General features: G+C 44.9%; 1 protein-coding gene across 1 annotated transcript in view; it reads left to right on the top strand.

Annotated features, from left to right (window-relative positions):
* Nucleotides 1-26,281, top strand: part of USP22 (ubiquitin specific peptidase 22) — a 50,211-nt gene that overhangs the window by 18,118 nt on the left and 5,812 nt on the right. Inside the window, exons 2-9 of the mRNA XM_074320615.2 lie at nt 4,266-4,398; nt 10,360-10,473; nt 12,658-12,759; nt 13,473-13,642; nt 15,470-15,617; nt 19,288-19,393; nt 20,866-21,024; nt 25,328-25,454. Of these exons, the coding sequence (XP_074176716.1) occupies nt 4,266-4,398; nt 10,360-10,473; nt 12,658-12,759; nt 13,473-13,642; nt 15,470-15,617; nt 19,288-19,393; nt 20,866-21,024; nt 25,328-25,454 (1,059 nt within the window). The remainder of the gene's footprint in view (nt 1-4,265; nt 4,399-10,359; nt 10,474-12,657; nt 12,760-13,472; nt 13,643-15,469; nt 15,618-19,287; nt 19,394-20,865; nt 21,025-25,327; nt 25,455-26,281) is intronic.

Genomic DNA, 26,281 nt, shown 5'->3' with positions numbered 1-26,281 from the left:
ATATCTTGGCTATAATAAATATGCTGCAGTGAACACGGGAGCATATATTTTTTTCAAGTTAGTGTTTTGGATTTCTTTGGATAAATACTCAGGAGTGGAGTTGCTGGGTCATAAGGTAGTTCTATTTTTAATTTTTTGAGGACCCTCCATACTGTTTTCCACAGTGGCTGCATCAATCTGCAATCCCACCAACAGTGCACGAGGGTTCCCTTTTCTCCACATCCTCGCCAGCACTTGTTTGTTGATTTATTGATGATAGCCATTCTGACACCTGTAAGGTAATATTTCACTGTGGTTTTTATTTGCATTTCTCTGATTAGTGACTGCAGAGCATTTTTTCATGTGTCTGTTGGCCATCTGTATGTCCTCATTGGGGAAATGTCTATTCAGGTCCTCTGCCCATTGTTTTAGTTGGATTGTTTGTTTTTTTGGTGTTGAGCTGTATGAGTTTTTTTTATAAATTTTGATATTAATCCCTTATCAGATGTGTTATTGGCTAATATTGTCTCCCATTCAGTAGGATGTCTTTTCATTTTGGTGGTGGTTCCCTTTGCTGTGCAAAAACTTTTTAGTTTGATGCATTTTGTGAGGGGTGTAAATGTTTAATCCCATTTGTTTATATTTTTTCTTTTGTTGTTTCCCTTGCCCAAGAAGATATGAGTGTAGCAGTGAAAATATTACTAAGGGTGATGTCTGAGAGTCTGCTTCCTGTATTTTCTTCTAGGCGTTTTGTGGTTTCGGGATTTACATTTAAGTCTTTAATCCATTTTGAGTTTATTTAATACGGTGTACAAAGGTGGGCCAGTTTCATTTTTTTGCATGTTCAATCCAGTTTTCCCAACACCATTTATTGCATAGACTGTCTTTACCCCATCTATATTCTTCCTTTTTTTGTCATAGTTTAAATGACCATATAGGCATGGGTTTACTTCTGGGCTCTCCATTCCAGAATTTTATCTCTTTTTGTGGCTGAATAATATTCCATTGTATGAATATAACACGTTTTGTGTATCCATTCATCCACTGATAGATATTTAGGCAGTTTCCACCTTTCATCTATTGTAAGTGACCTGATGTTTTATTGCTGCATGGTTTTAGCAATCATTGATGATTTTTGCCTGAATTCGTTACTATACTGTGATGATTATGAGATGAAGAGTTGTAATTTTGTCTTTCATACTGTATTAGGTAGAATTCTCTTGTGAAGAAGACTGTTAACATGTGTGTGTGTGTGTGTGTGTGTGTGTGTGTGTGTGTGTGTATAGTATTAATTTCAGCATGGACTTACATGGATTGTTTTTCATTTGGTGTATAGTAATCTGTTCTTGTTATTATTCATTTTTATACTCAAGTTGTGCTAGAATTGGCTGACGGACGCCCATTTCTTATACTCCCCCATCAGTGTTTGAGTCAGTGGCTTATAGGAAGTGTCCATTTATGTTTATTCTTATTTAGGAAGCACCAAATAATTCAGGAATTGTTTATGTGTGGCATATGAGGCAAACAATTGGTGTTTATGGTAATAGATTTGTGACACGTCACTGGTGTGATTGGGACCTCATAGCATGGAGCCCCAGTTATGAAATCTGATTCCCTGGCCTTCAAATGAGTATGGAACATGGGCTTTATTTTAAAGAAAAAAAGAATTCTAGTTGAATGGTGACTGTGTGGGCATTTATTTATATTTGAGGCTTTCTTTCTCTGACCTGATAGTATCGGGACATGATCAATTTCTGTGTTTCTAGTTGTACCTGACCTGCCTTTGTTTAATTACTACAGTTCCTTTTTGTGCAGCTAAAATTCTTGAAGCACTTTTTTTTTTAAGGTAGATTTTTCTTTCATGAAGTTCTGCAAAAGAGGTGAAAAAGCTTAAAATTCAGGGCTTAATTTGTGTCTATATTTAAAACATTTTGTGTTTTAAGGGAAAATAATGGTGGTAAGTATTAAAATTATATACTTTGCTAAGAATCATGAGTTTATATTTTCAAGGTAATGCTAGCCTTTAATTTCTTTTTTTCATATACCTATATACGGGGGGTGGTTTTATTTGTTTATTAAGCTCAGAGAGGAATTTTTTTGAAAGTCATGGTCATGCCTTTAAAATAGTGATTAAAATGGAAAAGAAAGAGTTTTTAACAATAAAGTGATACAAATAAAAAGCACCGCTTAATCTTTCTGTTTCTTTATAGCTGCAGTTTTTGAATAGTAAATAAATTCTAGTTGGTGGTTATAACTAAGAATCTCCAGGGTTCTGTTCCCAACAGTTTTTATAACTAAAGGAATGAAATTTCCCATGGTTCTTGGAAACATCATTTGTTGTACACCTAGTACAACAGTATTTGTAATTCTAAAATTTCCCGTGTTACTGAAAACAATTATAGTTAGTTAATTCCTTTGGTCTATCACTGGAAGAGTAAATAGATGATACAATTACTATTTCCACTTCTACCGCATTTTAGAAGTTCTTTAAAATAAATCTCAGCCTCCTGTGGCCTTGCGTTAGAGCATTGGTGCTCACCTGGCACGAGGGCACCTCTGTGATCTAGTGGGTAGAGGCGAGGGATGCTCCCAAGCACCCTCCAGTGCACGGTGCGCCCCCTTCACCCTCCCCTTCTACACACACAGAATTGCCGGGCCCCCAATATCCATTGTACTGCTGTGGAGAAGCCCTGTATTGGGGCTAAACCTTATGGGGTTTGCAGAGATAACCTCTTCAGATTGTTTGAAAAAAATAATTAAGTATTTGAATTTGTGTTTCGAGATAGAAAATTGTACATGCAGTTGAAAGATGAGGACCCGGGCATGCCGGCATTCTTGCAAGGCTGTGGTTCTAGAATGAGCATCAGAATCGTGTGTGGGGCTTGTTACACTCTCGGTGGCGAGGGGGACTGGCGCGTCTTACGAGCTCCAGGTTGGCCGTGCGTTCTGCGGAGCCGATGCAAAGGTGCCTCTGGGATTGGACGCAGCGTGTGCGCGGTTCTACTTTGTCTAGTTTGTCTCCTGACCTAGTGCTGCAGCTCTGGGCTCTCGCCCCTTCTGGAGTGGACCTCCACACGCCCTCCCCGCACATCTCCTCCCGTCCGGTTCTGCTGCTTCTGGAGGCCTCAGAAGTTACTGGTGTCCCTGTGCGTTCTGTGAATACAGGTTTGAGACTGCGCCCAGGCCCTGCCCTGCATGACAGGCGCATGCTCCGCCTGTCACCGCCACACTTGGCACTTGCCTTGGTCTTGTGTGCACAGAGTGAAGCTCAGGGGCAGCCTCTGACTGAGTGGGAGAGGGGGGTCTTGGAGTCAGGCGGGTTCTAACTGTGTCACAAGCATGTACTCTGTGAGTTTCTTCGTATGTCAGAAGGGCTTAAAACCTTCGTGGGGCGTTTGTAAGGACTGAGGGGGATACATTGAAAGACCCCGGCACCAGTGTCGAGCAAGCGTTCAGCAGGTAGTATGTAATGTTTGTGTTGCCAGCGGTTGTTTCCAGAGGCCCTTTCAGTTTAACCTTCCCTTCCCCACACCCTGTTTTGTACCTTCCTTCATCTCTGCCCCTCACCCCCCCGTTAGGTGGTATCATCTCGGGTTAGAAATTCAATCCAATAGCCTGCAGGGGATTTACAGTTAAAATAAGTGTGATTGTCACACTGTGCTAGAAAACGGGCATTTTTGTGGTGCGGGTACAAGACTTGTTTACTACTGTGCTCAAAATTTTGGTTTCTGTGATCTAGTTCTTGGCTGTATAAACTGTGCCTTTTACTTGTTCCTGTATTTTGTTCTAATTGATGTCCTTATCTGTCCATTTGTTCATTTATTGCTTCTAAATTTGCTGTGGTTAGGGAACCTGGATTATCAAATTTAAAATTATGTCCAGGTTCAGGGCGAGTAGGTTGTGAGTTGCTGGCCTGGAATGGGGCTGGGGGCTGGGGTTGGGGTGCTTGTCAGGATGGGGGGAAAACAGAATGCAGACTTCGCTTCTAAAGCTGCATGTGGTGACCATCCAGGTAGCTCACGGGTTTTGGTAATTGTGATTGTGGGCCGATTTTTCTTACATGGAGCTAGTGTTGAGCTAAATGAACTCAGTACCTTTTGGGCCAATTGAAAGGATTAAATTGAAAGAAAGATCATTTGGCGTAGTAAGACTGAGAGGAAGTTCCCTGCTTTCCTTCCCTCCCATAGCTGTGCCCCTTGTGGATGGATCACCTTGCTCGAATGTTTCTCTCTGGGAACTTCTGTCATACCACGTGCTGGTTTTTAATGCTCTTCTCTGAATTTCAGGCCAAGTCGTGCGTCTGTCACGTTTGTGGTATCCACCTGAACAGGCTTCACTCTTGCCTCCACTGTGTCTTCTTCGGCTGTTTCACAAAGAAACATATTCACGAACATGCGAAGTCGAAACGGCACAACCTGGGTAAGGCTCGCTCTCCTGAGAGGTCCCGCTGGGCGTCGGGAGTGGTCAGAGCCCCTGACTCAGCGTCCTTTGAATGTAGCTGTGCAGTTCCACTCTTCCAAAAGTCCACTTCTTTGACCTAAAATAATTGGTGGCCTCCTTGTGAAACTGTACAGGGGAAATGAAAGCGATAAACTGAACTCAGATGGATTATTGTACCCACCTTGCCTTACGGCATTTAAGTTGGTGTCAATATTTTGTGCAGTCTTAAATGATAAATTCTGGTGGCTTACTCCTTATATTCAGCTAACTTTCTTTGAAAAGTGCTTTTTCTTTAGTGGAATATCAGAGCCTCAATTTCCCTGTGGAAAAAAATAGTTAGAAATAGATTAGGCAAAAATTTGCAAAGGAATCTCTTAAATGCAGTATTAGGTTATGGATGTCAAAATGGGGTTGCGTGTGCGGAGGTGATCGTTATTGCTTTCAGTAATGGAGTTCGTTATTTTCAGTAATGCAGGTTCATGAAAAAGCTAACAACACGGTGTGGCATCAAGATAAAATTGCCTTTCATATACTTACAAATTTAAACTCATACATTCTGGAAGTTACCATAAAGCAAAGTTCTGCTCTTGGTTTTATTTTCTGAGTGTTAAGTGTTTGTCTCCTTTAGAATAGTGTTTGCTGTTAAATGATTGTGAGGTTGTTACGATATCCTTAAGAAAATCACTTTCAAAAGGTAGTAAGCCAGAGAACCTATTCTAGAAAATACTTCACGTGGGCCTATCAATTCCAGTTAAAGATATTTTTAGGCCTTTTAAAAAAAAAGTTCTGTAATCTGGTGCTTTCTTGAAAACATTAGCCTAAAAAGCCCTAATTGAAAATGGTATTCCACAAGGTTACATAATAAAATCAGTGCGTTAATCCATGTCCCTTAAAGCTCCATGTAAGCCGTGCACATAGTGAAAGATAAAGCTGAGATTGACAGTAAGTCTATTTTTTTCTTAATCTTTTTTTGATTTAAGGCAAAACAAATCTCTGTCTTATATGATGTGTTGATGCGCCAGTTATTTTATTATAGACGCAGGCAGTCGGTCACCTCAGTATTGTGCTGTTTGCAATAGCTACAATTACAATGGAAACAGGAATGTCTAGGTGACTTGTGCTAGTTCATAGTAAAGAAAGCGTGAAAATTTATACAACAAATTCTGTTCCTCACTTCATTACCTCAAGTTTTAGGGTTTTTTTGTTTGTTTGTCTGTTTGTTTTTAAGGTAGTAGAGATGGACTGTATCCAGTTGGACACAACTTATTTGGAACTGATGACCTATAGCATTTGCACAATGGCTGCTTGGGATTTGGGGCTCAGACTGTGACAGTGAGCTAACTGGCCTTTTTGGAGGGAGAGCTAATGGCCCTGATAGGGCTCACAGCTGTGGATGAGCAGACAGCCGGTCCTGTGGGGGGCGGGGGGGGGGGGGGGGGGAGACAGAGCAGCAAATGACTGCTTCTTACACTGAGGAACCAGAGGGAAAAGACACTGAAGGGGACAGTGTGGATGCGACAGAATTCTGACGTAGCTACTTAACGTAGATCTGTGCTTTTAATAATATAAACGAAGGGTACTTCTGCCACATCTGAGTCTCAGAACTGACCTGTTTAGGCCGCTATTGCAGCTGGGCTGTGATTCGGGGTGGTTAAAGGGTTATGGGAAACTGGGAAGACTGGAAATAGATTTTCATCTAAGAAAGTTGTCTAAAGAATCTTGTTACCCTGCATCATCTATAAAAAAACTCATTTCAGAAATTTGTGTTAATTCATTTTGTCAACCTGATTGACACACTCTGCCTCTACTTTTGCTAGAAAGAGTGTTTATAAAGTTTGCTTTAAGAAACAACACCATGAGCTGGGAGGGAGATCTACTAGCTCTTTGCTGAGTCCAAGATACTGAAGGTTTCATACGTTTGTGTTAACAAAGCTAGAAATTAGTTTTATGTGTCCAGGTGGGGCAGAGGAGAGGGAGCAGGAGAGAGCAGCCGAAGTATAAACTTGTGACTGCTAGAGAAGAAAAAGGGGGGTCGACAGCCCTGACCCCGACCTCGGGTGCATCTTGGTCTTTCCTGACTGGCCAGGGGCAGATCCATGTGTCCACCTGTGCATCTCACTCTGCTGCTGCGACCCATTGCACACCCACCTCATAGGCTGTTATATTTGGGTGGTCATTTTATGAAGGGTGCTTTGCAGAATGTTCAGTGGCCATTTAATGGAGCAGTTGAATGGAGGAGACGCAAGGAGCCCTGATTTCCTGGTGGCCAAGTTCTTGTACCCCCCCCACCCCCCGGGAATATCCACTAATACAGTATAATGGGACCTGAAGTGGATTGTTAGGAAATTTCTCATTGGGCGTCTGGTTTTTAACTAGAGTAGTTGAGAGGCCTAAGGTGAGTCTTTGTCATGCGGGGAGTCATCAGGTGGGGTCTGTGCTCCCGCTCCCCACATAAGAACGCAGGATATGGCGAGGCCAAAAAGGAACACCCACGGAGCCATAGGTAGGGGAGTCATACTAGTATATTCTAGCTGGCGGCACTATAGTCTCACTGGAGGCTGGATCCACACTGTCCGCAACCCGCCATCCTAACTGCAATCCTCTCTTGCCAGCCCAGCCACCATCTTCTTGCTAGCCCCCATTTGCTGCTAGCGTAGCCACAGCAGTTATATTAGTGGCCAATGGCTCACTGGTTACAGCTGACAGCCAACTAGCCACAGCTGATGGCCATTTACTACCTGAGCCAGCACCTGTCTATGTGAGGCCGAGATCCTGGAAACTGCTTTCTGGGGCTCTGTCCCCACAGTCTTGCCTGAATGTTGGGGATGATGCACTTACAAATAGAAGGTAAGAAGCAGTAGGGTCCTGTGGAAGGACAGAGGAACAAGTATGGCATGAAACAAGGAGGGTCTGCATTCTGATGAAAGATTCTACTTCCTTTGTCCATCCTGCCCTATAAAATTGCCTTCATGCGATAAAGTACACACGTCTGAAAAAAGAACTTACTCTAATTTGGTGTAGTCGGTCACATTTGCTGATCAGCTTCATCTGTACCTGTAGGTGCGCTAAACTGAATGCTGGAATCCCAGGTAACTGAGGTTTTTGCTCTAGAGAAAGAAATTTGGAGCTGTTTGATTTCCTACTTTTTAGTTTCGTATAAGTTTTTGTTTTATGTTGAGTCACAAAGGTGCTTGGATTTTGCCTGTATGAGCTACAAACAGTGTAAAAGGAATGCTTCTAGCTTTGTTCCATGCATCTTAGAAGAATGATTTCAGTTGCACAAAAGAGTGTGAGTGGGGGGGGGGGGTGCAGGATATCAGTTAACTCACCTCTGAGTTGGTGGGGTTCTCCTTCCATTCTCAAGGCCATCCTGTGACTAAAGGGAGAAAGATGTGCTCATGCATGTGTGGTGCCTGTGTCAGCTGATGGCTTGGGAATTGCCAGTATAAAAACAAAACCAATAGGAGAGCCCGTCTCCACATTGATTTCGCTCTTATCCAGACAGCTGGCTTATTGTACTTCACCACTTGGTCTTGGTGCAGTCAGGCTTTGTCCTTGGACTAGTGATTTTTGACTATGAAATCATTTTCCAAATGAACTACCTTGATGGTAGGTGTTGCTTTGCGTTTTTAAACTGTATATTGAGGTGAAACTTGCAGAACATACAGTTAACCATTTTAAAGTGTACACGTCCGTGACATTCAGTCATTGACGATGTTGTGCAACCACCTTCTCTACCTTCAAAACGTCATCACTTCAGAGAACCCCATATCCGTTAACGCCCCGTTCTTCCCGCACCCAGTCCCGCAACCATTAATCTGCTTTTTGTCTCTATGAACATATTCTGAATATTTCATGTAAAAGGAATCACACAGTCTGTGACCTTTGTGTGGCTTCTTCCTCTTAGCATGTCGTCAACATTCATCCCTGCCGTTGCGTGTCAGTATTTCATTCCTTCATACGGCTGAATAATACTGTTTGGAGATTGACCACATTTTATTTATTCATCCGGTGATAGACATTGGGTTGTTTCTACTTTTGGGTTCTTATAAATAATGCTGTTATAAACGTTCGTGTATAAGTTTCTGTGTGGACATGTTTTTTTGTATTTTGGATATATACCTGGCAATTAAATGGCGTATTCTAGATAGTAAATCCTTATCAGATACATGATTTGCAGATATTTTATCCCATTCTGTAGGTTGTGTTTTCACTTTCTTAATAATATCTTTTGTTTTTAAATTTTGGTGAAGTCCAGTTTACCTTTTTTTCCTTTTGATGCTTGTGCTTTTCGTGTTAAATATAAGAATCCATTGTCAAATCCACGGTTGTGAACATTTACTCATATTTTCTTCTAAGAGTTTTATACCTTTAGCTCTTCGATTTAGGTCGCTGATCCATTTTGAGTTAATTTTTGTAGATAGTGTAAGGTAAGGGTCCAGCTTCATTCTTTCGTGTCTGGTTATCCACTTGTCCGAGTACCACTGGTTGAAAAGACTGTCCTTTCCCCACTTTTGACACCCCTTTGTGATGAAGTGTTGCTGTGGAAAGTGCCCCGAAGAAGGATTCACCTTGAACACGCACTGAACAAGCGCACACCTTTCCCAGGCTGGTAGTTTTGCTATTGGCTGTATGCCTGGCGCCGTTTCCATGAACGCCTGCGCTTCTCAGAAATTGTCTTCATCCTCATTACGGGCTTGTCTCTGACTGGATTTCTCTTTGATGTCCCCGTGCCATGGCTGTGCCGTTAAGGAGTATGTGCTGCCAAAGGGCAGCTGGCAGAGCTCGTGGGGACACTGACGGGGGCTTGCACAGAGCATTTGGGAGTCTTGTCAGTTTTTTGAGAGGGGAAGGGGTAGACATGGGATCCTTAAATCACTATTTGAGTCTTAATAGACTTGTTTTAGAGGACTTGACAGACCCACCACAGTATTACTGATCTGTGTCGTCATGGTAACAAGACATGCAATATGATAAAAGCTGTGATTTATTAAGACATTACTGTTTACCACGTTGTGTACTGTAGTTATATATATTCATATAATCATCCCACAAAACTGTGAGGTATTAGGGCTGTTATTGTCACTGTTATACCAAAAGGGAAACTGAGGCTCAGAGGAAGTAATTTATCAAAGGTACATAACTACCAAGTGGCAGAGCTAGGATTAATATCACTTATTCTAAGTTCGTGCTGTTTCCTTTGTGCTGCGTTGCCTCTCAAACATCTGATAATGCTTGGTGATTTCTGAGCGCAAAAAATTACTTTTAATTATTGGATTGAGATAGTGCCTTTCTTCCATTGCTCAAAGGACTTTATCTTATTTATCTTTATAATGAAGTAATTAGGAGCCAGCTGTCAGCCCTATTTTATAGATGATGCAGCTGAGAAAGTAGGTAAGACCCACTCACAGGTGGACAGCAGGCAGTCTGGATCAAGAAGTCAAGGGTATCTGGTGAGACGATAATTTCCTGCTGTTCTTACAGGAAGAGTAGGCAAGTAACTACTGCATTCCTTTCTGGTAACAGTCCCAGGAATTGTAGACGTGGTAAACATAGTTAACTGTACGTCAGGGCACTATGGACGGATCTGACTCAATGAAAGTTTCCGCTTGTTTTAAGTGTCGCTCTTTCAAAGGCCGAGCATCCCTGGTACTTGTTTGGTCTTTTGTAAAATAGGGGTGCGGCACCTCGTTCTCACTCAGATTCCTCAGCCTTTGGTGTGAGCTTCCAGAGAAAAGATACATACCTCTTCTGTTTAGGATACACTGTCTGAAGAGGGAGGAAAGCCTTTTGTAGTAACAGGGTTCTATAATTTGAGAGTAGAGAAATGGTACAAACAGTCCAACGTCTTAAAAACGTACGTGTCTAATTTGTGTTCTTTAGCATTACCTTTTCGATTTTAATTACATTTTGTCTCTCTTCCCTCCTTTGTCTCTTTAGCCATAGAGCTTATGTATGGAGGTATCTACTGCTTTTTGTGTCAGGACTACATATACGACAGAGACATGGAAATCATTGCCAAAGAGGAACAACGGAAAGCTTGGAAAATGCAAGGTTTGGTTTTGCCTAGATTGACGCGCCTGATTTGTTTCTTAGTCCTGCGTTTCCTCATGTTTGTCAAGCGCAAAACTCACCGAAAGAAAGATCAATATTAAGGGAGAGAGTCAGTGTAGGGAGGTAGGGGAAGGTAGGAAGAGCCCCCCACAGTCCTGCTGGCTCCCTCCTGTAGGCTCCCAGTGGAGCCAGCCTAGGCTCCAGGACAGGCAGGTTAGAGGACTAGCCGGGCAGGTGCAAAGGCCCGTTGCTTCCCGCAGCTTCCCGGAGCTGCCTCTGCTGCATGTCTCCCACAGGCCATGGCTGCTGTGGGGGGCTCTGCTGGGGTAGAGACGATGCACCAGCACTTAATGTCCTCCCGTTTAATGGCTTATTCGTAGGTACCGCAGCAGCAAGGCCACGTCCCCATCTAGTCCCTGAAGAATAGTTTGCCCTGAGCTCTCCAGCGTTCCAGAAAACTGTCTCTCCTCAGTAATATTAAAAATGTTAAATATTTAAAAATTAAATATAAAAAAAATATTTAAAATGCACCTGGTTCCTTCCAGGAAGGCAGACTTTTCTGATTACATTATTGTAGAATCTCTTATAAAGCTCTTAACTGCTTGGGTTGTGTTTGATCTGTGTCAACAGAACGAAGTACCCCTTCAGCACCCTAGTTCAGCACTTTCCCTGTGACGTTCGTGTGTAGTCGAATGAGATTCCCATGCCGCTGACTGCGGCGTTCACCTTGACCCCACGAGCTCAGTGGTCCACAAAGGAAGTTTCGGAAAGCAGTGTACATTTTTCTATATGTTTGTGTTTTTCAAGAATGAAGAACAATAGGAAATTTTTATACTTTAATCATTTATTTTAATAAAATGTAGCACCTTAACTGTATTTACTGAAAAATAGAGAAACTGTAATTATTTTTGACACATTTTGGAGAACTAATTTGAAATCAGTTAATGCAGTGAAGAGGTTAGGCTTTCCCTCTCCTGTGTGTAGCGCCCCGTGGCCGTGGGACCATTGTGGCTCCTTTTTTGTTGTCACCTCCACACACATGCTGCCACCATCGGCACATGGTCAGGGGTGTACACAGACATTGTGCAACCCCTTTCCTGAGCGTTCACGTAGTTCTGTTTGGCTTCCCTGATTTGTTTTCCTTTTTTTTTTAGTTCATTTCCACATGTGCTCATGCTGTTACGACAGTGATAGGTGTAGTTTCTCCCATGTGACCCTGAGCATTTCTCAACTAGCAGAACCGGCGCTGTTTACAAAGAGAACATATAACCAAGCATCTGTTTTACACATTTTTGCCTTAATTGTTCTGCTTTAAAAACAATGCCTTTTTTTTTTTTTTTGAGAAAGGAAGAATAGAAACAGTTACTCTCGGTGATGAGAACTGTTTGTGTTTAACAAATCTTTTCTGGAAAACAACCACTTGGACTTCAGCTTCATATTCTTTTTCCCTCAAAAATTTAGTAACATTGATCTGAGTGTACTGTTTCTTTGTGCAGAACACTACGCCACAAGGCTAAGATACGTGTGTGCCAGAGTCAAGTAGAATTCTTCTAAAATCCTTCCGCAGTTCCACCTGTCAGTGAGATGCTAGTCTATTAAAGTTGATTGAAAGGTGCAGAAATGTTAGGTAACATGGAACGAGCACTTCAGAGTGAATAGGGTGTGTATTAGGATGAAATGTGGTACTAATTAGCATTTATAGCCTTATTGTCTCTGGTTTACATCTCTTATGGGGACAACTGCTCAACAAGATACATTTTTCAAAATATATTTCAAAAACAATGCGTTTTCTATCTGTCAGCTTGACTCATTCACCAGAGAATGCGTCGTCTAAGTCGCCAAGTACTTCCCATTGGTGCTGATGCCACAGTCTCTCTCTCCTCAAGGATCAAAGGCTGTGAGAAAACAGCCATCTTGGCGTTAATGTCAGGGTAGCTTTAATTGGAGGTACTGCTTTCCTTATTGCAGGAAACAGCTTATTCACAGCACATTCTCTAAAGGAAATTCCTGTAAGTGTTCTGTTAGCCTGTCATAGCATAGTAGGGTTTTAGAAAGACCTTGTGTTACAGATGTCCCTCTTTGAAATACAACCTGATAAATAGTGTATCACCACCATTTTCATTTATAAACTCACTTGTTGAAAATTTAGCTAACAGCACCTGGAATTGTCTTTCATCTTCTTAGGTGTTGGAGAGAAGTTTTCAACTTGGGAACCAACCAAACGGGAGCTTGAACTGCTGAAACACAACCCCAAAAGACGAAAGATCACCTCGAACTGCACCATAGGTAGGTGGGTGGCAGTGCTCGGAGTTGTGGGCTGGTTCCTGGTCGGTTTATTTCTCAGGGTTTAAAATGAGTAGATGTCAAAATGTAGGTTTCCTAACATAGTCCTCTAAGCCCCTGAATAGCTCATTCATCCGTTTGCTTACCAGCCACTTCTCGAGCTCCTGTTCTCTGTGGGGACCTGCGATAGGCTTGGGGTGCAGTGATGGGTGGAAATAGTCCCTGTCCCTTAGAGTCCAGTTGTGTAAAAAGGCTCAAGTTTATTCTCACCAGGTTGAGGCAGCGTACAGTAATTTTTAGGGAGCGAAATATATGTGTGAGCCTGTTCTCTGGGTTTCCCAAGACTTGAAGAAAGACATTTTAAAAACTTTTTTAAAGATACTTTTGTTTGTTAGAGATGCTGCATTCTGACCTGTCCTGTTGCCTGTTGTTAAAGAATATCTTTGGGTCATTTTATCAAAACTTAACAATGGCTGAAGTTTTGAATGGTGGGACCAGGGGGGAGGGGTGGTGATGAACATTCCTCAGTGCAGTTTATGGAAAAGTGGTGTAAAAATCAGGACGGCATTATATTTCTTCTTTTTTCTTCTTGAATGAATGAATAAAAACAAAATGGACTCATAAATGTAGAGGAACCACTGTGATTCCATTGGGGTTCAGTGGTATCCCCGCTCGGGGTCGGGTCACCCCCGCTCTCCTGTCTGCCTCCTTCCCAGGTCTGCGAGGGCTCATCAACCTTGGAAACACGTGCTTCATGAACTGCATCGTCCAGGCGCTCACCCACACGCCGCTCCTGCGAGACTTCTTCCTCTCTGATAGGCACAGGTGTGAAATGCAGAGCCCCAGCTCCTGTCTGGTCTGTGAGATGTCATCCCTTTTTCAGGAGGTGAGCACTGTTGCCTTCTGCAGTGTAACATTTCTGGAACTATGTTTGCTTCTCCCCCCTTCGTAAAAAAATAAGTTGACTACAACATAATAAAGGGGCAAATTTCTAAAATCTTACATAGTGAGTAAATATGTATTATGTACATTTATTATGGAAGAAACACATTTTTTCCAAAAGGAACCATTAGAAGACTATTGGCATTACTTTTCGAGGCACACAAGTGACTTGGAGGATGAGACAGCGCCCTTAGAGAGTGGCATAGCTGGTGGGCAGTGTTCGTGAATACTGTGGGGTTCGGCCTTCCCTGTTGTCCGCTGTCCGCAGTCACTGGGTGTGTGGATGTGCCTGGGCCACTTCCCTGTGTGTCCCAAGGAGCGTGGAGCTTCCTTTCTGTTGCTGGACCGCTGAGTGCTGCACACGTGTGTCTCTGTTACCATCTGTCCTGAGCATCAGGTTCTGCTCCCCTGGATGGGCTGTAGGCTACACTCGTGTCTGTCCTGTCCGTGGCTGTCCTAACCAGCGCTGACAGCTCAGGCAGCCTTGGGCTGGACTCTCTGCACTCAGCTCGGTGACCTCAGAAAAGCCTCTCAGAGCTGAAGCAGCTCAGCCATCCCTACCACAAAATGGGGCTGCTACCTGCCCTACCTGCCCCGTAGGTTGCTGAGAGGTCCTGGGCATATGTGAGGTGTCAGTACAGGAGCCTGCAGACTCGGCCTGGTCTGTCCTAGTGATAACCTTTGCTGGCAGTCTACGCACGCCCATTGGCCCACACGTTGGGCACAGGCTGTTTTCGCATTGATGTGGAGGAGGTGAGGCCTGGTTGAGCAACTGCGACAGAGCCCACCTGGCCTGCAGAGCCAGAATCGCTGACTACCTGGTCCTCTTCAGAAAAAGTATGCCGACCTCTAGTCTAGCCTGACCCATTTCCTTCATACCCACAGCATGCCAGGAACTACTGGGGTTGCAGCAGTGAGCAAGCTCAATAAAATCATTGGGCCTAAAGGAGAAAGGCAGGTGCAATTGAAAAACCAATGGGTGGATGTGTCACTTCCATGCATGGATTTCAGCCATTTTCACTGGGCACTATTGGGTGATAAATTCAAATAGGTTTGGGTCTATTAACGTATAACTTACAAAGAGTAGACTTCACCTTGTAGCGTAGAGATCCATTTCTCTTGACAGACGCATGTCATGATTCATGCTGTAAGCCTAGCGTAGAAAACTAGACAGTGGGAAGGGAGAGAGGACCTGCAGACTCAGCCCAGTGAGTCCAAATTCGAGGCAGTGCAGCGGGCCTGCCGCCACGAGTCGAACGGTTCCTGACAAGGGGAGTGGGAATGAAAAAAAGACACTCACACTTTGATGATGGTGATCGCGGACCCCAGTGTTCCTGGAGACGCTGAGTTTATTCTGTCCCCAGAATTTATACCTTCTGTGGACGTGCAGTTTAACAAGTACAAAAATGCATTACCTAGTTAACAGTGAATCTTTAACTTTAACACAGGAGACACAAAATTTACTGAAACTCCCAAATGTAATTATCTTATCAATAGCCCTGATAGGCATCAGCCTTCTGTTCTGGGAACTGGCCACTCCCACCACATTCCTGAGCAGCATGCAAGCACTCTTCAGATGCAGGCAGAGATAATTGCCTCAGGGGGGAGGAAATAGGTTAAGCATAAACTGAGCCATTCTGTTAAGGCTTTAAAGTTAACTGCTACCATGGCTCCCCACAAGGCAGCTGGTAAACTTCCTCGTGTGTCTTTGTGTTCAGCGGGTAGCATTTCGTCTTGACAAGTGATTTTTGTTTGCCTTCCCTCTGAGCAGTTTTACTCTGGGCACCGGTCCCCCCACATCCCGTACAAGTTGCTGCACCTGGTGTGGACTCACGCCCGGCACCTCGCAGGCTATGAGCAGCAGGATGCCCACGAGTTCCTCATTGCAGCCCTGGACGTCCTGCACCGGCACTGCAAAGGTGTGCGCCTGCACCCCCAGCGTGCATGTCGGGACGGCGGGGGGGGGGCGGGGGGGGGGGCGGGAGGGAGGGGGACAAGGGGGGGCCAGGTGTGCGCACGCCTGACAGCTACACTGGGGCTGTGTTATAATCGTAGGTTTTCCCTGGTAAGATAAACACTGCAATTATCTCGGGTTCTTCGTGGTTTGTTCTTACGAGTGGGAAACAGTTTCTAGTGTTGTTCTCTGACCATTCCCGGAATGGAGCAGGGTAGCAGTTGGTGTTGTACAGCGTAATAGTGAGCTCTCTGTCCTTGATGGGCCTCTGCCTTGAGTCCTCTGCTGCCAGCTTCCTCTTGGCCTGAGATGTGAGGGCCTCACATGCAGCTCCTCCTGGTTGTCACGGCTGTGTCAGGCCAGAAGCTTCTGAATGTGCTCTGCACACAGCCTAACCATCTCCCTTCCCTGGGGAATCTCCAAAAGACCATCGTTGCTCTAGAGCAGCCAGAGCGACTAGGATCGCAGAGCTGAGCCTGCATTTTTGCCAGTACTTCCCTGGCCCTAAGGCAGGTTCACTGTCCAACCAAGGGCCTTTTATTTTCAAGTCTCTCTCACGATCTCCCTGGAACTCGACTCCTCCCGTTGCATAGGCTTCTCTGACGTGTGTGGGTTTCGATGGTCTAGCGGAGGGGCCGCGGGCAGCAGCTCCTAGGACTTGGAGGCAGGAGCTGAGGACTGAGCAATAGGCACGGTGGGCTCCTCCCCCGCCCTGCCCCTTGTGGGGCTCGCAGTCTGAAGGCCCTGTGCTGAAGTATAACTGACAGGTATCAGCTGAGGGCTGAGTGTGGCTCAGAATCACCTGGACGGCTCCTTAAAGCACTCAGTTGGCCTTTCTGTTGGGTGGCTCTGAAGTGAGTTCAGAATTTGTCGTTCCTAATGAGTTCCTAGGCGATGCCGCTGGTTCGGCAAGCACACTCTTCAAGTGTAGGTGAAGCATGCTCAGGTAACAAGTTACCTGCTTACCTGTGGCCTCTAGGCTGGTGCAGCTAGTCAAGGGTGATTTCCTCCTGGCCGCTTTCCCCTTACATGGGGGTCCTTCAAGAACAAAGTCCTGTTTTTCCAGGTCACTTTGTTGAACGGCCTTCATGCTGCTGCCTTTCAGTGTCCCGGGTCATTGAGCTGCTCTCACAAATGCCCTGTGGAATCTGAGATTACAGCTCAGAGACAAGCCAAACGTGAGATAAATCAGCTTGTTCTGATCAACTGTCATGGCTTTGGGGTCTAGCTTTTTTTGTACCTAAATTTCTTTCTCATGAAAACGTACACATGATCCTTTCAATATTTGCCCTGGGAATCAAATAAAAGTTGCCTAACACCTTAGGTAAGGTTTAATTTCCTAGTATAAAGTATAACATACAAACAGAAAAGAGCCATGTTAGAGATTATTAAGTTATTACTCCAAGCACTTGAGAATAATTAAGAGACCTCTGTTTGAAAATGCATTGCTGTTAAAATGTTCATATGACAGAAAAAATGAAGAAACCGTTGTGATCTATTCTCTGACATAATTCCTTTTGAAATGTCTGGGAAGAAATGTAAGGCTCTTCTTAAAAACACAGTCAGTCACCAGCATTTTTCTGAATCCTGAGTTCATCAGGGTCGCTAGTTCACAGCATATGGGGGAGGCCATTCAGCCAAGCCCACTGTGCACGTGCATACGTGTTCTTGTATGTGAACGTCAAAGATACGTACCCTCAGGTATCTCGTGGCTTATTTTTCTTTGTGTCTTCCTGTATGTATTTTCCTGTATCCTAACATTCTTGTCCCATAAATGAATTTGAGATCCTTCTGGGTGGCATTTTCTCCCTAATCTCTCTAAGCAACTGCTGTCAGAAGACTGTAGCCACCCTTTATTCCTGTGTCATAATTTAACTTTTTTGATATATAATTTATATACAGGTGGGCACACACATTCTATTCCCATGTCTACTTGAATGACAGTTTTATGGAATGTATATAGGATACATGCGAATATATTATATTAATTTCACCATATAAGTTTTATATTCACGTATGTACACCCAAATTATTTATACAGTTGACCCTGGAATAACTTGGGGGCACCGACCACCTTCACAGTCAAAATTCTGGGTATGACTCAAGTCGGCCCTCCATATACTGGGGTTCCTAACCGTCAGTTACAGTTGACCCTTGAACAGTGTGGGTTTGAACTGCGAGGTCAATTGAAAAAAATCTGCGTATAAGTGGATCTGCACAGTTCTAACCCACCTTGTTCAAGGGTCAACTGTAAACCATACGTGTGTTGAACTACGAAGGATGGGAACTATACTTATCTAGATACAACTGACTGGAAAACAGCAGTTCCTGAAGTTCCAGAATGTGGGAACTGATGAGAAAAACAGACAAGCGGGAGTCCTGCAGGGATGCTCTCTGCAGTAAGGACACATTTAGTCCAGGGAGTGCGAGTAGAGGCTTCCCTGGAAGTATTCCACCCATAGTATGAGGTGTGGTCAAACATTGATGAATGTTTAAGTAAAACAAAATTTATTACAGTAAAAGGCACATTGCATTAATTCCCTCAAAATACTCCCTGTCACTTCTAACACACTTTGACTTTGGGGAAGAGCCAGAAGTCGCACGGGCCAGATCTGTGAATAAGGTGGATGAGGACACACCATCATGTTTTTATTTGACCGAAATTGCCGCACCAGAAGCGATGTGTGACACGGAGCATTGTCATGATGGAAGATGATTTACGACACACTTTAAAACACACCTTCTGTCAACCGTAGTTCACACCCAAACGACTGCACTGAACAAGCTAAAACTTGTCACACACTGTTACTAATGTTCAATGCACCACTTCCTGTATTGAAGATCCCTGCCTTTCCGTTGGATGACACTCAGCAGCATTCACTGTATTTTGTGATCACAATGGAACGGCTCTGTGTCACACATCGCTTCTGGTACGGCAATTTCTGTCAAATAAAAACATTACAGTGTTTCCTCACCCACCTTATCCCCCAGATCTGGCACCGTGTGACTTCTGGTTCTCCCCCAAAGTCAAAATGGCCTTGAAAGGTAAACGTTTTGAATTGATTCAGGACATCGAGGCAGCCACGACAGCGCAACTAAACACACGAAAGAGGACGTCCAGAACTGCTTCAGAAAGTGGCAAGAATGATGGGATAAGTGTGTTCAAAGCGAGGGGGAGTGTTTTGAGGAGAATTGATGGCAATGTGTCTTTTACTGTAATGATTTTTTTATTTATTTAAACATTCACCATATCGTTTGATCACACCTCATATGTCGGGCCACCTCACTAGAAAATACTCAGTTATTCTGTAAATGCAAAAGGAATCAGTAACTTTTCCCATTTACTGAGCATTTGATACCTTTTGGTGCCAAGATAGAAGCTAAGGATTTCTTAGGGCGTGGAGAAGAAGAAAGTAGAAAATAAGGCAAATTGGCTGGGTCATCCTCACTTTCCCCGCCAAGTGTGTTGTTTGAATGATTAGTGTCGTCTTAGTGCGAGTGTCGACATCTCAGCTTCCATGATGCCTCTGTGGGTGAATGGCCTCAGGCCTTGGGTCTGTGGCTCTTGGAAACTTGCTGACATTGGAGGGTGAGGGTGGGTGCAGTTGGGCATCATAGAGCTCTGGTCTCCCCAGGTGATGATAACGGGAAGAAGGCCAACAACCCCAACCACTGCAACTGCATCATCGACCAGATCTTCACAGGCGGGCTGCAGTCGGACGTCACCTGCCAGGTCTGCCAGTAAGTAGGGGCTTCCGGTGGACACTGAGTGCCTTCTGGGCCACGCTAGCTAGACCATAATGAGGGACCCCGGGTTCTGTCAGAGAGATGGACTCCCTGGGTGCGGCCTGTCAGCAGACTGCTGTGTTCTGAGAAGATTTTAGAATTTTTAGATGCTGGCAACATGACATTTAGTCACGCCTTTTTCCTGACGTGTCAGTAGAGTGAGTCTTACAGTGGGGCATCGGCAGCACAGCCAGATGGGAAGCAGTTCTGTTTAAACAGCTGCTGGCATGCGTTGGGATAAAATAGCTCCAATGGAAAAAACAAGAAAAAAGAACAGGTCACCCTGATGTGAAGGTCACTGGGGCAGTGTCCCCACGGGTTGTGAGGCATCTGTCACTGCCCACACCCAGCAGTGTTTTGAAGCCCCTGCCACGTGCTTGCTTTCCTGAGAGCCCCGGCCACCAGGCGCCAAAGAATGAGCCCCCTTCAGATACTGGACAGACGTACCCCAAAGTGTGTCAGTTTGAGTTATTTCACAGATTCCTTTCCATTTTCTTCAAAGTAGTGTCCCTGAATTCTTCACAGGTTTGTTCTGTGCGTAGAGCCCAAAGCTTTCATTACCAGGAAGAGAGTATATTGGTGGTGAGGTTAGAGGAACCATTTCATTCACCCTCAGTGCACTCCCTTGGTTTTTATTTCACTACAACTTTTTAAAAAAACCCTGGTCACTGTCCACTGACATTTCAGAACCTATAATAGATTACCATTTGTCATTTTTGTAGAATAAACCAGATATTGGAAAAGAGTCAGTTTGCCTGTGTCGTAAATGAGTTTTCTGTTAAGTAGCACGTATCGTCATGGGCCATCACTCTAAGCGGTTTAGACCACGGCTTTAAATAACTGCCTTGTTGGCCCTGGACTGCTGAACTCCCTCAGCGGGAGATTGTCTCAGGTTTACATCCTGTGGAAATTTCTGTAGTAAATGTCCCAATCTGGGAATTTCCTGTTTGTATATTTTAGAATAAATCTCCCAGACAGAACTGGCTTCGTTAGCTGCAGAATGCTGCTGTTCAGCGCGGGCTCTGCCCCGATGGGGTGCAGTCAGTATGTGAAATATGCTTAGAGGTCTAGGTGATCACCTAGGCTCAGCAGTTCCCGGTTCCCAGGTGCTGCTGAGGTAAATCCATTGATTCAGAACCTCTGGACATGGGGCCCCGAAAAAAGGCCCGAAATGATGGTGCTGACCTTCCGGGTGTGTAATCCATTGCTTTAGGAGCAGCCTTTGCCTGAGGTGGTTTACACGGCCCCTCCGTGGGGCCTTGAGAGCCCAGGATGTGTTGGGTGTGAGCGTATATTTTTCTGAGCTGGGATGTCATTTGGATAAAAGGGCAGAGCTGTGAAAGAAGGTTGAGATACACTCACAAGGTGGTACCTCAGAAGCTGTGTGTGGTTGTCAATTCTCCTGTGTTTCTGTCTTTTGCTTCTAGTGGAGTCTCCACCACAATAGACCCCTTCTGGGACATCAGTTTAGATCTGCCTGGCTCTTCCACCCCGTTCTGGCCCCTGAGCCCAGGGAGTGAGGGCAGCGTGGTGAACGGGGAAAGCCACGTATCAGGAACCACTACGCTTACGGACTGCTTGAGAAGGTGAGAAACCTGCCAGCACTTTTGTAGTAAAGTAAACGTTTTTTCTTGTCAGCGACCGTGGCCTCTCCTTGCCTTAGGCTGTTCAGAGCAGTGATTGATCAGAGTGAAGCCCTAATAAATTCAGGACCACCCAGGGTCCCAGTAGGTCCAGTGTAGGACATGAGAAAAGATACGACAGTCTACTGATAGCTACAGTGGTGGCCAGTGGCTCATGCTAGTTTGTCACATTTTTGCAAGGTGACTAGCTATTCTGTTCCCCAGCTCTGCGCTGAAGGATGTCTGTATCACAGCTACTGTTCCACCCCACCCCCCATGTAAATTAACAGAGAGCAAAACTTGGAAGCTCCCTCACCTTTTGTGGCGAATAACATATGCCAGAGACGGCACTAAAACAGCTGGCCTCTCCTGCTGCAGGTGATGAAAACATCTCTGTGATGTGCTGGGTGCACTTACACTTGTGTTTACATTCGTGCATTTGCTACAACATTGATTTGGAGAAGTGATTAGGTTTAGGATGCAGTTGTTATAAAGTGTATTTACATAGCTGTTACATACAGTTGTGGTGGGGGCCGGAAACCCTTCCTAAACTGTATTTTGAGTGTAGTGTTTTACGACCTTTATTTTCTTTTACTTTCATGAATTCAAGGCCGCTGCAGACAAGTCCTTGTTTGGTGGAAATATTCCTTATGGAGATGGATACGCTTCTTGATTTTTACCTTGTTGCATAGTCAGCAGGCCCAGAAGTACATGTTTAAGGTTTTAAAAAGAATTTACTTTGTTACACTGATAGATCCAGTTGTAAATGAGGTATCAGATTTTTAATTTGGAAGACAAGCATATAAATAATCAAAACCAAAAAAAAAAGAGTTTTTTCAAGAGAATATTGACAACAAAATTAAATTTCATGTTTGCCCACAAAGCAGGTAACGAGGGACATTAAAATGCTTGGGAAGCTGTCTGTGTCAGGGTGGAACTGGCTGAGAAAAGGTGGGGTTTGTTTGTGTCTAGTTTTTATCAACAGCAAAGGGTCCCTTTCAAGTTATATTGAGGGTAGATCCCAGAGCTGGTGGAGGGAGCATACGGTACGTGTGATCTGTAGCTCTGGAACCTCCAGGTGTTGGGGTATCTCAGGGTGAGGACGGCAGGGCTGGTGGGCGCTGTCACTGTTGGCAGCGCCTGGAGCGCTTTGTGGAGGAGACGGACTCGGCAGCCCTGAGAACGCTGCCCTAGTAACAGGGCAAAGCTCCTCGAGGCGTTGCCTCCCTCAGGGTTCCGTGCTCCCACCTCTTTGTATGGGCCCCGTGGTGTACCCTTCGAGCTTTGTTGCCTCATTGCTGTTTCAACTCTTTTATTTTTGTGTGTTGTATTTTCTCAATCGGGACTGAAATACAACGCATTCAGAGGAGGAGACTGCCTCAAACTGTCCCCACGGCACTAACCGGCTATTGGGACCTGCCTTTACCTTGTCAGAATTGTTGCAAGGTTGCAAATGGCAGGCGCTGCCCTGGTGAACTCAAGCAGGTGGGGACATCGGGTAGCTCAGAGAATCCGCGGGGAAGCTACCACAACCCAGCTCAGCGAGTTGGTGGTGACCATGGGCGGCCTGGGACCCACACCCAGCAACACGCAGCCCCCGCTACCTGGCTGCCCCGGTGCAGTCAGCGTGCCGCTCCTGAAAAATCTTCCCACATCTGCTTCTTCAGAAAAGTTATTCCAGGGACAAAGTCCCCATAAGGAGTGTGCAGCTGGCCGAGCCTGGGTCGGTGCCTGCATTGCTGGGGTGGGAGGAGCAAGTACTGGCTCTTGTGGTCACCTTCCCGGATGCAAGGTGGGCCCTGCTCCCGCTGGCTTGGAAACCCCGCACGGGGCCAGGGAGGCGTGGCTAGGTACCCGAGAAGGTATGTGAGTTGGGCTCCATTTTCCTCCCCTAGTTCCTGTATATATAACTACATGAATTTGAAGTCAAATTCTCTTCGTGTCTGACGTTGTAGGACTTGTTCGGCATGTTTTTGGGGTACTGAAGCAGCTTTCGTGGCAGGAAGTTAGTTTGGCTGAGATGACAGTGATTTGGGGGCGGGCACTGCACATGGAAAGAAAAATGACAAATTATCAGGAACTTCGGGATGAATAAAAGGTTAGAAAACATCCAGAGATGACTTGACTGCTGAGCACTTTGCACTGCATTGGTGTACATTTTTTTAAATGTGTATCATCATGAGAAGTAGTCTGCTTATTGACCAGATGCTTCATTGATAATAGTCAGCAATGCAGATATAATTGGCTGAAGCGTGTGAATCACAATTCGAGGGTAAGTAGAATATCGGCAGCCCCAGTCTGACTTGTCAAGCCCCAGAACGGACTTCAGGAAGCTCGAACCTGTTGGGAAGGCGGTCCTGAAGCAGGTCTCAGGGCCCTGCCGTCTGCTCACTGGAGGAAGGCCCTCGGGCTCCTTGAGGGAAGTGTTCCTTTTAGCTTGGAAGTTCGTTGCCTCAGGCACCTGCATTCTACCCTCTGTCCCCTGCTCAGAACTCGGAATGCTTGAGGGACGTAGGAGTTCTAGGCCCCATTTTAGCTGCGGTTGGCTTGGACTTCAGTTAAAATGAAGTGTTTTTCCTCTGTGCACAGTCCTCTGCCTGCTAGGGACACCGAGCTGAGGGCTTGTTCCTGCTGCTGCCGCTGCCACAGACCGGAAGGAAGCTTGCTGAGACCTTAGGGAAGCCATCGCGGCCGCTGGCCCCTGAGCAGTACGCTTGGGGTGGAACAGAACTGTGTTTTGAATTGGAGAGTTGGGTGATGGAGTAATGTGGCAGCGCCGGTGTGTGCCCCAGTCTTCACTGGTACCTGGGTACATTCTTCCCAGTGCTGTCGAGGATCCAGTCCTTGTCAAACTGCCCTGATGGTTTTTTTCTTTTAATGTTTTTTACAGTTTATTCAAATCAGGATCCAGAGTAGGTGTACACATGACATTTGGTTGAATGACCTCCTAAGTCTCTATAAATCCAGGCTTCAGCTCCCCCCCTTTCTTCCCTTGGTCATTTGTGCACAGAATTTCCCGCACTCTGGACCTTGCCGATCGCGTGTGGGCTGGTTCTTGCAGGTTGCCGTGAATATGCTAGGAGGCCTGCTGCACCCTCCCTCCTGCATGAGATGTAACTGTTCTCACAGTTCATTCCCGGCCGCCTTGTGAGCAAGTACACGGCCAGCTCTGCGCAGGGGGCCTCGTGTTTCCCGGGGCGAGATGGCAGAAATTCCAAAGGATAAACAAGGATTTCCAGACCCGGTTGTGAAAAGGTCGAATTTTCTGGTTGTTTTTCAGCTTTAAACTTTAAAAGTTGGGCATAAACCATATTGAAACGTGTGTTTCATGGATTTTTATCTTTGGTAGCTACCACCCTGTGCCAGAAATGCTTGCCGACCTCTCTGGTGCAGCCTTTCTATCTCATGACCTATTTTCATCGTTAGAAAGTTACCATTTCCCCAAATGTCTCATTTTTTTAATTAAACTTTTTAACTTTGAGATGATTGTAGCTTCCCACGCAGTGTAAGAAGTGATCAATGGCGAGCCCGTGTATCGTCACCCAGGTTCCCTCAGTGGTAACTTCTTGTAAAATGACACCCAGTGTCACAGCCAGGACAGTGACATCGGTGCAGACAAGCTGCGGGCCCCTCCATCATGGCAGGAGCCCTCCCTCCGCTCCTGCCGCCTCACCCCTGGCAGCCCCCGATCTGTTCCCCATTTCTATGGATTCCACCTCTCAGGAATGAATCATACGACGTGTAACCTTTGGGGACTGGCTTCCTGCCCTCATCACAGCCCGTTGGTGGTTCATCCAGGTTGGGTTATCAATGGTCTGTTCCTTTTGATTGCTGACGAGTATCCCGTGGTGTCATGTACCAGTTGGTGTCACCACTCACCCCTTGAAGGACAGCTGCGTTGCTTCCAGGTTTGGGCTCTTACAATAAAGCTGCTGTAACCATTTGTGTACAGTTTTGTGTGAATGTAAACTTTCATTTTTCTGGGACAAATTTGTTTGTTGGGTCTTAATAGTACTTAGAAAATTATTAGCATTTCATCAGACGTCGCATTTAAAAAAATTTAAGATAAATATTTTTTTAAGTGATTAGGAGAGAACGTAGAGGAAGTAGTTTTAGGTTTTCTTCCTTTGTGAAATTACAAAAACCCCTAACTGTATGTATATTTTCAGTAAGGAAATTAATCTATTGAAAGTGATGAAGTAACTCTTTTCCCTCTTAACCTCTCCCATCTTTTTTTCTTAAAAAAATATATTTTAAATGCCTGTAGATTTACCAGACCGGAGCACCTGGGAAGCAGTGCCAAGATCAAATGCAGTGGTTGCCATAGCTACCAGGAGTCTACTAAACAGCTCACCATGAAGAAACTGCCCATTGTAGCCTGTTTTCATCTCAAAGTAAGGCTCCCAGGAAACAAAACTCTGCGGCAGACTCAATTTTTAGTTCCTAGTACAGCTGTACAGCCTGTGGGTTTGGTGTACAGAGTACATTTTATAATTGCAGTGACTCTGTAAGGAACGCTAAAGAAACAAGGGGGAAATAGGCTGTAACTCCCTGTCTTCTGTTGCCGAGAAGTCTGCTGTGGTGATCAAGTAGTGATGGCTGCATAATGAAAACAGGATGGGACTTGCTCTTCTGGGGGTGGAGGTTGTTAAGGTTCCACTACTCCTGCCTAAATTCTTCCGTCCTCCCTCAAAACTTCAGTTTTTCTTTTATTTAACAGCAAACAGAGATGCCTAGTATTGTGATCTAGTCCAGGGGTCAGCAAGCTCTTTCTTGTAAAAGAGTCAGGTAGTAAATATTGGAGGGTTAGCAGCGATATGATCTGTTTCATATTCTTGTTTGTTTTATTTTATGACCCTTTAAAAATGTTAAAAGAAAAAAAAAGAAAACATTTCTAACTGCTTACTGGATTTGGTGGCCCCTGATCTAGTCAGAGGAATGTCTCGTACCTAATGAAAGAGACAGTATGTTTTTTTGCTTTCAGAGGTTATGGGTGTTTGTCTCTACTTTTATATCTTGTACTTTGCTGGGTTTGTTTTCTTTTTTGTACACTTATGACATCATTTCAAGACTTGACTTGAACCCCATAAATTAGGTTCCTAGGGATTGTTACTGTGTTATTGAATCTGTAAGCTCCAGACATGGCCAGGAGGTGATCAGAACAGGAATGAAAAACCCACTTTGGGGTGTGCACAGAGAAGCCCGTGGCAGCTTCATTCCT

Source organism: Rhinolophus sinicus, chromosome 12 (genome assembly GCF_057876585.1).
Source record: "Rhinolophus sinicus isolate RSI-liver-muscle chromosome 12, RSI-T2T, whole genome shotgun sequence".
Classification (NCBI taxonomy): domain Eukaryota; kingdom Metazoa; phylum Chordata; class Mammalia; order Chiroptera; family Rhinolophidae; genus Rhinolophus; species Rhinolophus sinicus.
The sequence above is the reverse complement of the archived record's forward strand: the minus strand, read 5'-3'. Positions and strand labels throughout refer to the sequence as shown.